The sequence below is a fragment of the Periplaneta americana genome, chromosome 16, assembly GCF_040183065.1.
Source record: "Periplaneta americana isolate PAMFEO1 chromosome 16, P.americana_PAMFEO1_priV1, whole genome shotgun sequence".
NCBI lineage: Eukaryota > Metazoa > Arthropoda > Insecta > Blattodea > Blattidae > Periplaneta > Periplaneta americana.
In genome coordinates, this window is record NC_091132.1 from 182,054,075 (window position 1) to 182,071,397 (window position 17,323).

The 17,323-nt window shown below is 36.0% G+C and overlaps 2 protein-coding genes across 8 annotated transcripts in view; both read left to right on the forward strand.

Moving 5' to 3' along the window:
- Positions 1-5,309, forward strand: part of LOC138692173 (serine-rich adhesin for platelets-like) — a 451,935-nt gene extending 446,626 nt beyond the window's left edge. For 6 of the 7 annotated variants that reach the window (XM_069815218.1, XM_069815224.1, XM_069815219.1 and 3 more), the window contains one exon: positions 274-5,309. In XM_069815218.1, the coding sequence (XP_069671319.1) occupies positions 274-2,023 (1,750 nt within the window). In that variant the 3' untranslated portion in view covers positions 2,024-5,309. The remainder of the gene's footprint in view (positions 1-273) is intronic. The other variant, XM_069815220.1, reaches the window with a different exon arrangement.
- An 11,213-nt stretch (positions 5,310-16,522) lies between these two features.
- The window catches only part of LOC138692175 (F-box and leucine-rich repeat protein 13-like), a 35,719-nt gene continuing 34,918 nt past the window's right edge, over positions 16,523-17,323 (forward strand). Inside the window, exon 1 of the mRNA XM_069815226.1 lies at positions 16,523-16,958. The gene's annotated coding sequence lies outside the window, so the exon portion shown is untranslated. The remainder of the gene's footprint in view (positions 16,959-17,323) is intronic.

Consider the following 17,323-nt stretch of genomic DNA (forward strand, 5'->3'; position numbering starts at 1 on the left):
ACATAAGAAAAAAAAAATTCCACCAGAACTCAAATCCGAGTCATTACACGGAAACGGACACTTTTACGGTCGCAAGTGTTGTGAACAGATGCTTTTGATGCAGAGCTTGCATGCACAATGCTTAATTCTACAATCTAGAAATATTCTAGCCAGACAGTCTTTCTGCTACCACTATACATGTGAATTTAAAAGACAGGACCACATTATTACTACATTAAACTTTCAGTACAGTGTGTCTCATATTTTGTTACTATTTATAACTTTTTTTTTCAGGTCTGACACACTGCCTGCTAAAGCATCAAAACACTCGGAGAATTCTTCCGGTGATCAATTAATCAAACAAACAACGGTAGTAACTTTAAATCAACAGAATAACAACGAAAAACCATCAAATGACGAAAGTACTGGTGAACAGAAGAGGTACAAATATCAAGGTCCTCCAGCAATTAACTTTGCTACATGGAGCGAACGTCCAAAAAGTCAAGTTAGCATTAAAATGGACGGTGACTATAGGATAGGCATTGGTCAAGGTGGCCGCACAGATGAACACAACGAAACTCCTGCTCGAACAGGAATGTCAGAGACCAAGGATAGGACTTCTGCGGCAGGAAGAAAACAAGACATAGAAGTTTCAAGCAAGTCAAATAATTCTCACGAAGAAGCAACTGATCAAAACAAATTTCAAGTGTCTGGTGGCAAACTAAACAGCACGGAACCAATAACAAAAGTAGAACCTGCCTCACTCACTATGAGATTGATTTCCCATACGACAGCCTCCGGTTTCCGGAAGCCTATAGGCGTGGCTAACCAGAAATTTGGATCATCTAATTATGTCACTGCAGAAACACAACACTCCGAAACCAAAGAAGTAGCAGGATCCTCAACAGTAGGTGTGCGTGTTGGCAGCACCTCTCAACACAACGATCCTTCAAGAGTGCCAATTGTAAGAGCTGTTGAGCTCAAAAAGTCCTTCATCCAGCAGCAAAGCATGTATAATAATAGTAATAGTAATAGTAATAATAATAATAGTAACTCTCATAATTTCCGTGGATCCTCCACTATGCTAAATGGCGAACGCTCTGGAGGCAGCAGTGTTGCGGAAAGCGATGGAGATAACACAGTAGAGACTTTTGTAGGAGTTAATTCTTTGACGAAGAGGTTTTCAGTTGTAAGTTCATCATCAAATAATGCTCCTAACTTCCGTTCTTCTCGACCAGTGTCAGCATATGGAAAGGTTGAGAACCTGGAAGTGAGAGGCCGTGATGCTGCTTCTAGTTTACCTTACAATAACTCCCTCTCTTATAGGAGCACAAGTTCGACAAATTTGAATACAACAACGAATGTAAATACATATCAAGATGTCCCACTCAAAAATGGGGGTGGAAGGAGCACACGGAGGTATACTTCTGTTGTTGGAATTACCAATGATTCAGATCACAACTTATCTTCTTCTAGTTTCCGAGAACCTGCATCAGAGTCCAGCAGGGTTCAGTCGAGAGTGTCTGGATCCTCTGTGGTTAGAGTGAATGGTTTCACTGCTCCAAAACAGTTGATGCCGGTCGTTAAAGGCTTCCAATTTGCTTGTCCAGCAGCAAATAGGGATCCGTCTCCACCACCTTCCAAAACCTCGAACACAACGAATAACTTCCACCCTAAGGTGCATCGATCAGAATCAACATCTGCGGTAAGGAGCTGGAAGACTGTTGATACTACTGACCAGTCATCAACGAGTTTTAACAATGTGAAAGCATACTTAAGACGAAATTCCAACGAGCCAAAACCAGAACCGATAGCTACTAAGACTGCTACACCAAATACAGAATCACAGCCCCCTGCACCTCCTCCATTGGCAGCATCTCTCAGGAAATCGACTGCCCGACCCCGTCCAAAGACACTGCCAGCACCACAGCTCAATCCACGGGACCAACTAATGGATGCGATTAGAAATTTTGGTGGTCGAGAAAACCTCAAGCAGGTTCGTGATAACAGGGAAAGCTCCCTAAACATTGTGCTCATTCGATGAACAGATGTGTGTACGTAGCCTATGTGTGCAATGTGCGACATGCTTAGTGTGAGTCTCTTCGTGCATCACAGTTCCTAACTAAATGGCTCATAAACCTGGCTGTGGGGGGTTGCGGGTTCGGAACTTTGCAATTCATGTCACCTTCTTACTAACAAACAGAATTCTTTCTTTATCGCCAGTGAATAATACTGCTTTCTGCTTTTGTTTCGTGCTAACACTCGTTGCTATTCACTTTCTGGAATATACATTCGTATCTCTTCTATCTCTATCTCAAATGGGTCTTATTTTAATAGATATGATGTGATTTGGATTTGGAAAATTAAACTTACTAAAAATGATTAATGTGTCATATATTTATTTCAGCTGTGTGACCAGAATTGCAATCTGCATAGTGTATAACGAAATAGTGGAAGTAAATTATGGTTGATAGTAAAAGTATTATTTTTAATTTGTTATATTCTGAGGTTAAGTTGACATGATCTCTGAAGTGTTACAAGAAAATTTTGCAATAGAAGAATATATAATCAAATTATTTTTTCATGTTTCAAATTTCACATTCCTGTATGTGATCAGTAATCAGGGTAATCATCCAAAAGTTGTTTTGAGCAGATATTGAGTTTTGTATGACTTGCATTTTGGTGGCTGTAATTTCAAGCATGTAGACTTGCTTCCTGCTAATATTTTGTATTTATTACTGAATTTCTTTTCCCTTATTATTATTATTATTTCAATCTTCGGGAAACTTTCTTGTTACCAGTACTCTCGGTAAACAAACTTTGACTTACATTTGTCTTTTACTTTTTAATCATGAACGCCCATGGAATTTTCCCCAGGGAGGTTAATCCACACTTTTTTCAATACGGTAGTTGAATTACACATTCGTGGACTTCATGATATTATATGGATGGCAAATTGCTGTGCAACAAAGAGTAACAATTAGTTCAAAATTACGGATTGTAACAATAACGACACTTTTTTTAAACACTGTCCATTAGGGCCTAACTGGAAAACCTGGGGATAATAGTTTTTGTGCTAAATTCCAAGAAATTAGTCAAAATCTAAAATATATATTTTAAATTTACTGAATATTAATTTTATTAAAAAGACTATAACTTGGTAATACTGGTATTATCCATTAGAAGTTGGCCGAACATAGGCTATTGTTTATTTGGCAACAAGCTATTGTAATTGCATTCATGTATAACAATAAATACAGTTCAAATAAACCGACTTCATTATAAAATACAGTTCTCTTCTATAGTAAACCATTTAGGCCTTAGTTAATGAAATATAGACTCGAAATCATTAACTTTAATGAATTATAGTTAATAATTTTTTCATATTAAACTACTTTATCACTTAGAAAATAAAAATTGTAATTGCGTCTTCAACCCAAAACTATATACAACATTTTTTTTTAACTGATGAGGTCTCTGTGTGCACTCAGCATATAAGGGGCATCTATACGCTCCTCAGTCATGGTAGATAACAACAAAGTCTTTACTCTTTTTATGATACTGAAAGAACGCAAAATAGGACACAAGGTGTCAAGTGACCTCCTCCCCACTTGACTTTCCCTGCAGGCATCCATGTTTCTGTTATTACTTTCTCGAGTACAATTATGTTACGTTCCTTGGTACAGATATCTCCACTTGTACTTGTATGTAAATTTTTATTAAGTTTGTTTACTTCGAAATTCATGTCTCAAATGCAGAAAGAAATAGTGGAAGTAAATCTTTACACTTATAATAAGCGACATTAAGAAATACATTACATTGAAGTCTTCATATTATATAAATCTAAGTTCATTATGGTGCAGCATGCTGTACTTGTACAAGAGCGCGACCATTCAGCTACCCAATCATTCACAGAATAGGAATGGTAAGCACAAAAAGCCCCAGGCTGTAGTGCAAGAGAAAAAAAAAGTTCTCATTAAAGTATGAATAATTATATTTCAAAGAACAGCTGAATAAATATGATGAAGGAAAGTTATGCTTTAATGCAGTCTAACTTAGATTTTCTGTTATACAAGAGGAGGTGTTAAAATAACGTGTTACAAAATCTGTGGATAATGATGCGAGATTAAATTAATTATATCTGTTAAAATGAGCCCTAAGACTTGATAATTTATTATTTCCTTCTTTTTGTGATATAAAAACTATTAACTATTAACAATCATTGTTTCCTTTTTATAGAATGGTCGCAGTTGAAAGCTGGAGACACACATGGAGTAACAAGAGATTAAGCAATCAAATTAGTGGAAATGTTATTTTCAAAGCCAGTTAATTTTGTGTATTAGTTAAGGTATTTCCATAGAGATTCTCCTAGTCCACTACAAGAGCGGGCAACGTGTCGCAGTAAAGAAGTTTCTGCAGGTAGAGGCAAAGAAATGGTATGCCTCATATGCATTTGCAGTTCTGGAAGCAGCATACAGCAATAATTCCTGTCTTTTCTCTTTCTTATTATTTTTAATGCACTGTTGAAAATCTCCTTAGATTTCTTTCTTTTCCACTGTTAATTCTTTGAATTAGGTTATGAACTGTATGTCGATAAGAAAAAATAAAGACCTTTGCCCAGCTCTAATATAGTCAGTTCATTTGCTCGATAACTCGTGGTTGTCATAGTGGCATAATTTACACACTATGGAACGTTATTTATGAAGTTGCAATGGTGTTACATTACTGTATCATTATGGTTTATAATCATGTGCAAAAATTTAATTTCTATAACCGTGGCTAAATACAGGTTTCAGGGGGGGTTTTAGTAATAATATGAAATCATTAAACTATAAAAATATTTTATTGAAATACAAGAAAATTATAAATTAAAATATCTTAATTCTTATGTAAAATAATATAGAGAATCAGGACTTTGTAGATATTTTCTTTTCTTTTCATTTGAGGAACTGTATAGCATTTCTTGTGTACATATTTATGATTAAGGGTGTAACATAACCTTTACAATACGAAAAACAAAGAACATCCAATATACTGGTTGGTTGTGTGTTTATGCAGCAATACTGCTACATTCCTCATAATAGCTCAATATATGATGCATTGTACAGGAGTGTGCAGCTTTGTAGAAGTAAGGGATAAATAACTTATTCTAGGACCAAAGTTACAAAACTTTCACTGTTATGTTCGATTTACTGACAAAAATAATGTAATGGATTAGGGTTAAACTAAATTTTCTACTTGTTTAAAATAATTCAGTATATGTTGTCACACTCTTGTATTTTGTTTTGACTGTATACTTTGTATTAAAAATGAAGTTATGTAAATGCGTATGGATGATGTCATTATTTCTCAGAAAATTCCTTTCCATCATTCACAATCCTATCACATTCTATTCTGCACGTGGAAGTGTATTTGCTATAATGTGCGTTTGCAAGAACAGAAATCCTTTTTATTTAAAAGATACACGGATGGTTGTGATCTTCAAACAGCACAGTATCTGTCTCCTGTTTCAGATCATCATCATCTTCTTCTTCTTCTTCTTCCTCATGGTATAGTCCTGCAAATACTGTTACTGTCTACAATAAATGTTCCAACTGTCTCTTCATATGGCGTCCATATGATCTTTTCCCATTTCGTTGGTAGTTCAGAATTTCTCTAGGGATTCTTAGATCTGGACATTCTGTTCACATGCTATTGCCAGTTATTATTAGGCTGATGCATAAGTTCGTAGTATTTCTGTTTGTCATCACAGCACTGCATCATTAGAAGATTGTTTATTGTTTGTCATTTGTTATTAGGAGTGTTGTGCTTGTAAGTACGCTTTTATTTTGCTGATTTGAAGAAAGTTTGTGCTATTTCTGGGCTGAATAAGAAAGATGGAGTGTCAAGTGGAAAAAAACATTTCTGACAGAGGCAGTTGGCCCTTAGGGGCCACTGGGGCCGTGCCCAACCAATATTTCGTCCCCCATAATTTCTTTTTTCTCATTTAAAATACGTAAATTTTGTTCAGGATAGTGTACTGGATTCATAATTGTTTCAGTAAATTTCGTCACATTACGTGATGTGTGTTAGTAAAACGTCAAAGATTGTATGACACTAAATATTGTGAGCTTGGGCTCGCGTCAAAGCCTTGAAAGTTAGAATTCTCACATAGAAATTTGTTCCTAGGGAAACCATTCTTCATAACATAAAATTATACTGAAATAGACCTATTTCAGTGCACTTATTGTTACTTAGTTATCATTACTGTGCAGTTTTGCGAAGACTTTGGAATAATGTTGCTCTAAATTTTCAATGCAAAATATATTGTATTTGCAATTTTAAAAATATGATCATGCAAAAACTGTACAATACACGTTAGTGAAGTGCATTACGAAATCTCGGAAATTGAAAAACTCGCTCTGCTCATTTTTCAAACTTTTCCTCGATTCTGTAAAAAGCACTTCATCGCCTTGTATCGTAATATATTTCTACTTAATAAAATAATATACTTTATTATACTCCAGCATTATAAACAGTCTTTACAGCGATTAGGGATTATAAGAATGGACACAGAGCGAATTTTCCTGTGTTTTGTTTCTCTGTACACCAGCGTTTAGTTCTACTTTCAAGCGCTAGAGGTTAGTGTAATTGAGCATATGCTAAGATAATAATTGAGAATAGAGTTGAGACAGGATCCAAACATCGCCTACCTTATTGCATAATCCAGTAATGTTTTGCTTCAAATAAATTCAAGTTAACAGCTTTTCCTTATTTCTCAGTGACGAACTAGTTGTAATAATAATTTTTTATATTTCAAATATAATAAATTATATTATAAAATAATATAATACATTATAAAATTATGTGTCAAATTCGTTTAATATTTGTATATAATATAATAAAGGTATATGGTTTTACTTCTCATAAGAGTTTTGTTTTTTCCATTTTCAGTGCTATCATATCATTACATGTTTTAATTGTTGTTGGGGTCAATGTCTCAACTCTCATTATAAAGGAACTCTAGAGTCTAGACATTACAGTTAATGACGGAATTTATTATTTTATGGATCCAATTTATTTTATTTGAGTACATAATGTACCTAGATGTATTAATTATATGTGTTATATTTCCTCTGTGTCGACTGCTAGCTAGTGTGATGTCAGCGTCAACTCTAGGGAGAAAGCAGAATTTCACGCTCTAGCTGGCTTGAAGGTCATTGAAATCAGTCCGGTTACATCAAAGGTCCATTCTTATAATCCCTATTCGCTGGTCTTTATTGACAAAATCGTGTACAATATGCCTGCAACATTATTTTACCAGTGCCGTAAATTACCATGCCAATTGAAATGTAATGACTTTCTATTATGATGTCAAAACATGTACCATACAGTTAATATGAAACGATTTTCCGTGCAATGATATTTTAATTCATCACTGTTGTTATAACATCTTATTCTTCATAGATCACGATATCAAATTACTCATCATTAAAATCTCATATATTATTACTTTATTAATTTTGTTTTGTAATGTTGTACAAAACCATAGCATATAAAACACGTTTATGATGTTATACAATTTATTGCATTTGTAAAAGTTACTGAACTCGCTTATTTCTTTCGGTAAACATTTACTTATGCAATTATAACATTATAAACTAGTTTGATAATATACTATTAATTCAAGAGTTTTGAAAAAAATTGTCTTTCTCATTTCAATACCGGCTTTCAATCCATTGCAATGCAGGGGATATGTCTTCGGACCTTTACTGAAGAAGAGCTCATACTGTGGATCATCTGCTCGTGTGGTGAGCACGGCACTGGTCCACGGTTGAGATGAAAAAAACAAACACCCGATTCCGTGGACATAAGATAAATGTCTTACCCTCACTGGTAATGGAACCACGGATCACTTGGCTGGTAAGCACGTATGCTGAAAGAGCCAATAATTTATTGTGATATAGTAGAGCATGAAGAAGGTCCAGTATCAGTAAGCACGGTGAAGTGTGTTTGGTTTCTAATAATAACTTGTCTGAGCGATGATGGGATTCGGAACAGCAATTCTCTTGTTTTGGAATGTAAAAGCAACATACTCAAGAATATGAATAAAAATCCATGACTATATTTTGGCATTCCTAAGTTCGGCATTTGTCATCCTGTCACTCTGCTTAATCTTGAGAATCCTCCCTTCCATCTTTTTTTTGGCATCTCCGCAGTAGTTGTGTGCATGCCCATGTCTGACAGCTGTAGAATAGTAATACTAATATGGCACAATTTTCCAGTTTATCGAAATTTGTTTTGTGACTGAGAGGTGTATCCTGGAATATAAGCTTTTAATTCCACATTGTTATACTCGTAGAGCGAAATTCGCAATTTCTTTTTATGTGATTACTCGAGACCTGTACTTTTTATGACCAAGTTCAGTGGTGTATTTCTGGCTCTGGGATATCAGTAGTACCACTAATATCGATATCCCAGAGCCAGGGCACTTTTTATGCTAAGTGTGCGGAGTAGACCTCATTATAAAATTGTTTAAATAAGTGCAAAATTTGACGATAATATGAAAATCAGAAAAGTGCCTTGGCACTGTCCAGTCTCGAAAAACATTACCCTGGTACTGCCAGGCCTGAAATATACCCCTGACTAAATTGATACTAAAACACGGTCATACATACCATACTCGACACTGCTTCATGGAATCTGAAATCAAAATAACCAGTAGTACACAATATATTTTTTTAATGTCTGCAAAAATACAAAATCTGATATATTTTTATTCTTCTTCTAGGAATCGTATCTTACTTGTTAGATAGAACGTAATACGATCTCTTACATTCTCTGTATAACCTAATGAAAAATAGTTGAAGGCAGTGGCGGCTCCTGCATATTTCTTAAGAGGAGGAAGGAAGTTAACAGCACGAACTACATGCTACATGCTACAAATTAGCCTACATGCGTATATATAAGACCAGGTAGTGTTGGGGTTGGCCTTCCCTTCTGTATAGCAATAAACTGTTCTTGTAAACTGAGTTTCCTAAATTGTCCAAAATGTATCATGTTTTCACTTCCATTCTTTGTTGAATAATTGCGCAAATTAACAATTACAAGGTAATTCACAACCTCGTAGCATTTTTCGAGCACACTACAGCATCACACGTGTTGGAAGAGACTAGCTACTAACACGTAACCGTAACTGTTTTACGGAACTGGAAATGGGAATGGGAAATAATCTGAGGAAAGCGAGAACACTGCACCCACCCACGTGGTCTGTGTTGCCACATGTACATTTTACAAGTTCAGTATCACATGCTTTTGAAGAATGTCAGTTCTTGTAAAGTCATACTATCATTATTGTTCAAAGCTGCCGGTGGCCGATTAATTTTTTTATGTTAAAAATGATGTAGTTTGGAATACCTACTTTCAGTTTCAAATATATATTTTGTACAAAACTGACAACTTGGCTGTTGCCCTGTCTAGTAAACAATGAATAGAAGTGAATTTCAGGGGCCAACTACGTAGAACTACTTCCTCTTTGTTTTACATAAACCCGACTTTAACTTTCAAATATCCACGAAAGTTTCAAACCATGAATAGTAGCCTATATAAAGTGCAATGAATAATATTTTTGATTTATAATTTAAAAAAAGTTTACATGGTGGCTTTCATAGCGTTGTGTTAAAACTGTTTTTGTTGTGTCTCCTCCTAGATGTGTTATAGTCTGGTTGAATGCAGCATCGTTAGATGGCAGCGGTAGCGAGCTTGCTGCACGACCAGTCAGTTTCTATTTCCCGCCCATGACTGATTCAGAGGAAGATCTCCCTTTCCATTCATTTACTTGCTTTAAAACTCTGCCTCTTTCTCTGGCCGCTAGTGTGCTGTTGTCTATGTGTGTTAACTGCAGTAGAGGAGGAATGGAGTGCCTTTCCTCCACACAGACATTCTGGCATCTTTCTCACAGTTTTCTACAGCACATGAGCGCACGTCGTTTAAAACTTGATCAACCGAGTTTTTCTTATATCTATGAATTTAAAAATTATCGAATCTTCCTCGAATTTCAAGGCACATATTTTATTTGGTATTTACTTTCAAAAGAAGAAAATGTGAGGAGGACGTTCCTCCCTTCCCTCCCCCGAGGAACCGCCACTGGTTGAAGGGTTGATAGCAAAAACCGGACATTTCCGAAAATTCCAATTTTGAGCATAGTACAGTTCTCTTCACTTCATTTCAAGTGGCATCTATTGACGTAAGTTCCTACAAAAACCGAATTTGTACCATTGAAATGGATGTTTGAAAATGTAGCGTTTCTGCAAAAAGCAGATTAGTCCGTCTTTCAGCAAAAGACGGACAAGTCACAAACTTATCCGGTTCTTGTTAGAAAATATCATGAAGATGGCATTAATGTTGCCTTCTTTTGTTTCATCGCCATATTAGCTGTTATTGTCGATATTATTGGTTAAATATTTCGTTTTACAAATGAATGATCATCAAAATGAACCAGATCCAAAAGAAGCAAGTCATCAGAATGAGGAGAATGTTGAGGTGGCAAAAGATGACAATAGCAGTGGATGTGATGAATGAAAACAGCTATAATTATAACAACATTTTTTTTATTGAGCATAGTATTTATTGTGTTGTTGTTATTATTATAATTATTTTTCGGTATTTAATATACATGACGTGCCAAGAATTTAAAGACAGAAGGACACACATTTAGAAAGAAAAAAATATAAACATAACAATATTGTTTTTATTGTTCAGGAAATCGTTCCAACATATTTTTAATTTAATAAACCACTTATAAAGTATTTATTTCTATGTTGATACAGTTAATAATATGAATGAAATATGATTTCATACATTTTTTCTCAATTAATGTGTGTACTTATTTTATTTTTTGCAAAAAGTGGATATGTTCAAGAAAACCATATAAAAGAGAACAGTGAAACGTTGGTAAAAAGTTGGTGATATTATATGAGATACCTATATAAAATATGTCAGATTATTAGATTGTATGAGAAATGTGAAAGACAGTTCTCTTCGTTTTCTGAAAAATTAATATTTTGGACTTGTCTAGTTTTTGCTATCAATCCATTTTTACTATCTGTGCCAGGAATAAGGAACCCTCGTTACAATAAACAACTTTATTATAACAGCAGTATTAAATTCTGATGCTAATAATGTATGTCAGGCACATGCAGAAGTATTGCATTTACGAAGTTATTCTTCCCTATGGCAAAACTTACAATAATTAATCCACACCTGTGGAGTAACGGTCAGTACATCTGGCCGCGAAACCAGGTGGCCCGGGTTCGAATCCCGATCGGGGCAAGTTACCTGATTGAGGTTTTTTCCAGGGTTTTCCCTCAACCCAATACGAGAAAATGCTGGGTAACTTTCGGATTCATTTCACCGGCATTATCACCTTCATTTCATTCAGACGCTAAATAACCTAGATGTTGATACAGCGTCGTAAAATAACCCAATAAAATAAAAAAATACAATAATTAAACATACTCGTATTAATAGACTTACAGAAGAAATAAGTAATATTACGTTCACTAATAATTAAAGTGACATTTTATAAACGTCTTTCTTGTACTTCTTTGAGAAGAAAACAAAGACTTCTTATCTCGAAACCAGCCGCTATTTTAGAAATTATACATTGTTATTGTTAAGGAAGATTATTTTAATCTTGGCACATAGAATAGGCTACATCGAAGTGTGCCGTGTTTATTCGTAATCGTAATTAAATACGTCGATCAAGGCACAATTGCCAAAGAATATCGCATTTTACACACTTTACAAAGTTATATAGGCTACAACAACCCTGTCCAAACGGTGCTCATTGAAGGCTAGCAATCAGCTGAAGGAGGAGAGTCGGAGAAATAACTCACGAACGCAGAATAGGGGTGGTATCGTTGAGGTGGAGGAGAAGGAGTGGGGTACTCTAGTTAACTGTTCAGAATTCTTCAATATTCTCTTGTCTCTTGAGTTGTGATTGAGTAGTGCATAATGGACGTAGGGAAATGAAAGAAACGTGATTACCAACCATGTTCTTTTCATACGATGGGAAAGCTGTTTTGTAGCAGCTGGAGAACATTCTCATTGCCTTATATGTCAGAAAATTATAAAAGAAAGACGAAAACTTAATATAATGCGCCACTACGACACCATACATAAAGCTGTGCTATGATGATTTTGTTGGCGAAGATCGCAAGAGAAAAGTTGACGAAAACTATCTCTATACCCTGAGGTAGTTTATAAATGTATCGTCACATGGTGAGTGGTTTAAGCATTTAAAATATATTTTTCAGTTTTATTTATAAAATGATAAAAAAAATTAAAAGTACACAATTCATTTTATTTAGTAATTATATAGGCCTATTACAATTCTAAATTTTGTAATATTTATTAATTTCTGTGCAGTAGGTTTCTATAGTTCATAAAAATTATTTAAATCAGAAATGTAATACAGTAGTTAGAAGCAGACAACAACATTAAACAATAGTATTAATAATAATGAAACAACAACTACTACTACTAATAATAATAATAATAATAATAATAATAATAATAATAATAATAATAATAATAATAATAATGAAACAGGATCGTAGTATTAAACGTAAAATACATTGAAAAAAAAATTCCATCTGAGTGACAAAGTTAATGAACTTAAATTCAAAATTGCATAGGTAGAAAACAAAACTTTTTCTTTTAATTTCTTTCAATGTATAGGACTTTGACCAATATACGTACTCTCAAAATAAATATAAATAAAATCAATTAATTCTAACTCCATATGAAAAAGTTCTTTCTTCTGTGTGTGTGTGTGTGTGTGTGTGTGTGTGTGTATACATTTTCAGCAGGGTGCGAATTAAGATTTCTAATGGGGGGGGGGATAGAATCCTAGATAGAGAATACCACACATGAAATTATTATTATTATTATTATTATTATTATTATTATTATTATTATTATTATTATTATTATTATATCCATTAGCAGGCTTAAGATTAGTGTGTAATTCCTAAGGTTGATTGTTGTCAGCTTGCCGATGATGATAATACATCAATATTTTCTTTGCTTACTTTATACTGTACTTTATAAAGTATACTCGAATTAAAGCAATTATATTTTGTGAGGGGGGATGGAAGTTAACCCTGGCAGGGATGTTAATATGAATTTGTGAGAGGGATATAACTTTCCAACAGGAGGGGAAATCCCCCATCCTCTCTGTTAATTCACACCTTGATTTTCAGTCGCCTGTAAACTCCCAACCCCTCTTTTACCTCTTATCCTCTCTCACTCCTTTCCCGTATAGCGGCCGAGCGTTCTCAGCAATTTGTTCCACTCACAAGTCGCGAGTCTGTTCAGCAGTCATGTACAGTCCTGTGCTATAACAAACATTTTATAGACTATATATTTGAAATTTTTAACGTTAATACTTGTGTATTAAATTAACAAATTACGGTCATACTTCCCGATTACGCCTATCGCGTCGACCGTTATTGTTCGTGTGATGTTTTGTGATGTCTTTAGTGCCGTTTCTGGCACAACTTATTGTTAGAAACGCCTCCTGGTGGCGTCGCTCTGTAGCTCAAACTCGCCACCGATTAGTACGGCTCTCTAAGCTTCATTGCGCTCTTTGTGTGAACAAGTCTAATGTTCTACGAGTTGAAATTTGCAACGCTACTGGCCTGCAGGTGGCGAGTGTGTCACTGACAGTCACAATGGCTCCGTGGACGTAATGTATGGAAACGCCATTTATATCAATTTTTGTTAACGGTGACGGTGTGCGAAAAGTTCTTTAGGTAGAGGCGCTGTCGTGCCGACCTCACATCATGGAACTCCAGTCTTATCCCTCTAGGGTTAGGTAAAAAATGCTCAAATTGAAACGGATAACATTGGAGGTGGGCTATATAAGCCCTCTTGGTCACTACGATCAAACATTGCGCCTTCGTAGATCTTTTGTACTAACTTCTCATATATACTTGTTTTTTTGAAAGATGGGACATGACAGTTAAGCGGCCGAGCTTGGAACTACAGTCCATGTTGCCAATATGGACTACCACGCTGCCAGCTGATGGAAGCTGACGTTAAAACATTCATTGACAATTGATGCGAAGGTAAGAAAACAATACAAAAATCGACAGAGAATCAAAGACGAAACGTGCCAATGCTAACATTGTGTGCACAATTAATGTAGCCAAGATAGCTATTAAGCACTCGCCATATGGAAACTGTAAGTTTGGCAACTCAACCGTTATTACTATAGCAACAGGCCTACCACGCTATGTGACATTTAGTTGTTTTTCCGATCGCAACGCTCCTGTCATGTCCCATCTTTCAAAAATACAAGTATAGGCGCATTCCCAATCCACACCAGCTGATTACACTAAGGTTTGCTTTGTATCTTGGTTTCGAAGAAGGCTCATCGTAGAGCAGCTGCCTCCGCTCATCTCCAGCCGACGACGGTCGAGTAATGCTATGGAATGGGATTCTGACGGAATGATATTGATGCCTAACATGGGGAAACTGGAGAATCCATTAAAAACCCAAACTGCGACCTTGTCCGTCACAAATGTCACTTATGAATTTTTGAATAAAAATCCCAGGCTTAACTGGAACTCGAACCCGGACCGCGTGCGTGACAGGTTGATAGTCTAGACCAGTGGTTCTCAACCTTTTTGTGCTACGGGCCCCTTAAACTCTACTTCATTTTGGCAGACCCTCTAAATTTTTTGTATAAACATGTTCTACTAATTAAATACTTAATACGTAATGTATTGAATTAAGCATCCTTAGTAAATGAATAACGATGTTACACTAAATTTTGTTTTAGCTTTTAATATAATCCGAAAATACAAGCACCATGTTGTATCTGCTTTGGAAAATTAAGCTCCTTTTTTAGACTACCATAAGGTTGTCAATGGGATTGCTGATGTTTCCTTGCAGCTGTCAGTTTTGCAAATTCTGACTCAACATTAAGTTTATATTTGTTCTTCAAGAAGACTTACTTACTTACTTACTTACAAATGGCTTTTAAGGAACCCGAAGGTTCATTGCCGCCCTCACATAAGCCCGCCATCGGTCCCTATCCTGTGCAAGATTAATCCATTCCCTACTATCATATCCCACCTCCCTCAAATCCATTTTAATATTATCCTCCCATCTACGTCTCGGCCTCCCCAAAGGTCTTTTTCCCTCCGGTCTCCCAACTAACACTCTATATGCATTTCTGGATTCGCCCATACGTGCTACATGCCCTGCCCATCTCAAACGTCTGGATTTAATGTTCCTAATTATGTCAGGTGAAGAATACAATGCGTGCAGTTCTGCGTTGTGTAACTTTCTCCATTCTCCTGTAACTTCATCCCGCTTAGCCCCAAATATTTTCCTAAGCACCTTATTCTCAAACACCCTTAACCTATGTTCCTCTCTCAGAGTGAGAGTCCAAGTTTCACAACCATACAGAACAACCGGTAATATAAACTGTTTTATAAATTCTAACTTTCAGATTTTTTGACAGCAGACTAGATGATAAAAGCTTCTCAACCGAATAATAACACGCATTTCCCACATTTATTCTGCGTTTAATTTCCTCCCGAGTGTCATTTATATTTGTTACTGTTGCTCCAAGATATTTGAATTTTTCCATCCCTTCGAAGGATAAATCTCCAATTTTTATATTTCCATTTCGTACAATATTCTGGTCACGAGACATAATCATATACTTTGTTCTTTAGCTACTAATGTTACCCCTCCTGTTCTATAAAGACTAGTTACGTTCCAAGTGCCAAATCTCAAAACCTTATTCCTTTGCTGTGGTCGTGCCAGAGAATCAGTCCTATTCCGAGGCTTATTGTAGGGATTCGTAACAAGCTGTTTTTTTACGGTGATGGGTTGTTAGCCCTTCGCCCAACCCCCGAGCTGGAGGACCACCCCTTATCGGCTGTCCACGACTGCTTATTCAATATATTCGCAGCTACCCTCCATATCTGGAGGCCGTCTCCTCTATCCGCAACCTGAGGACGCGCCATGCCGTGGTGATAGGGACCCACCATACATGGTCTTCAAGAAGACTAGAGCAGAAAATTTACATTCACACAAGTGATCGAAATTGTCGCTGTCTACGTCACGTGTTGCGCGAACGTAAGGTTATAGATCGAAATTGTTGCTGTCTACGTCGCGTGCAAAGGGACATACGCGGAAGGTTACATATTGAAATTCCCGCTGTCTACGTCGCATGTTGCGGGAACGGGAAGTTCCAGATGAAATTGTTACTGTCCACGTCGCATGCAGCGGGAAGTACGCGGGAGATTAGAGATCGACATTTCCACTGTCTACGTTGTGCACCTCTCGCCATGCATACATGCTCTATCAGTTCAGACTCAGTACTACTATAGAGCGTTCGCTTACATAATGTAGGTCAACAGGGCGGCGTACGACCGGCACGAAGGTTATGCAACACTCGGCAAACCGTCTCCTGCTTGCTCAGTAGTCCAGTTGTCTCTCTGTAGGAGTGATTGTGTTGACGTTAGATTGCGTGTTATTCTCCTGATTGTGTTAGAAAAGTGTTTAGATTTAAGTGATTGTGTTGACGTTAGACTGCGCGTTATTCTTCTGATTGTGTCAGTGAAGTGTTTAGTTTAGCTTGCTCACATGCCACCACTGAAATTTACATTACGGCAAAGGAATTTCATGGTAGAGACTTACCTGGAAAAGAATGATTGTGGAAAGGTAAAAAGACGATTTGCAATAAAATTTCCTAATGTTACCGTTCCACATAGCAACAGCAGCGAAAGATCACTCCTAAATCGAAATCTAAATCTAAACACTTCACTAACACAACCAGAAGAATAACATGCAATCTAACGTCAACATAACCACTCCTACAAAGAGACTGAACTGGATGCCGAGTGTGCGAGAGGCGGTTTACCGAGTTTTGCATGGCCTTCGTGCAGATCGCGCACCGCCCGCTCGGCCTACATTATGTAAGAGAACGTTCTTTACTACCACTGACATTTATTATTATTATTATTATTATTATTATTATTATTATTATTATTATTATTATTATTATTGTTGTTGTTATTAGACATCGGATGTTTAGGAAAATGTCTATTTTATTTGAATGTTCATATTTAAAGGCTTTTAGTAAATGTGCACGAATAATGAGAAATGAAGCATTCTGATGAAGTTTGATCTTGCATTTTTTACTTTAATAGCCTATGTACTTATTTTATCATTTTCTTGCTTTTATATATACCTTTTTTTTGCCTTTTTCTTTATATGACTACTCACTCAGCAATACTGCATTTAATTCTGCGTTCGAAACTAAGGAAATTGCAGTTCTTAT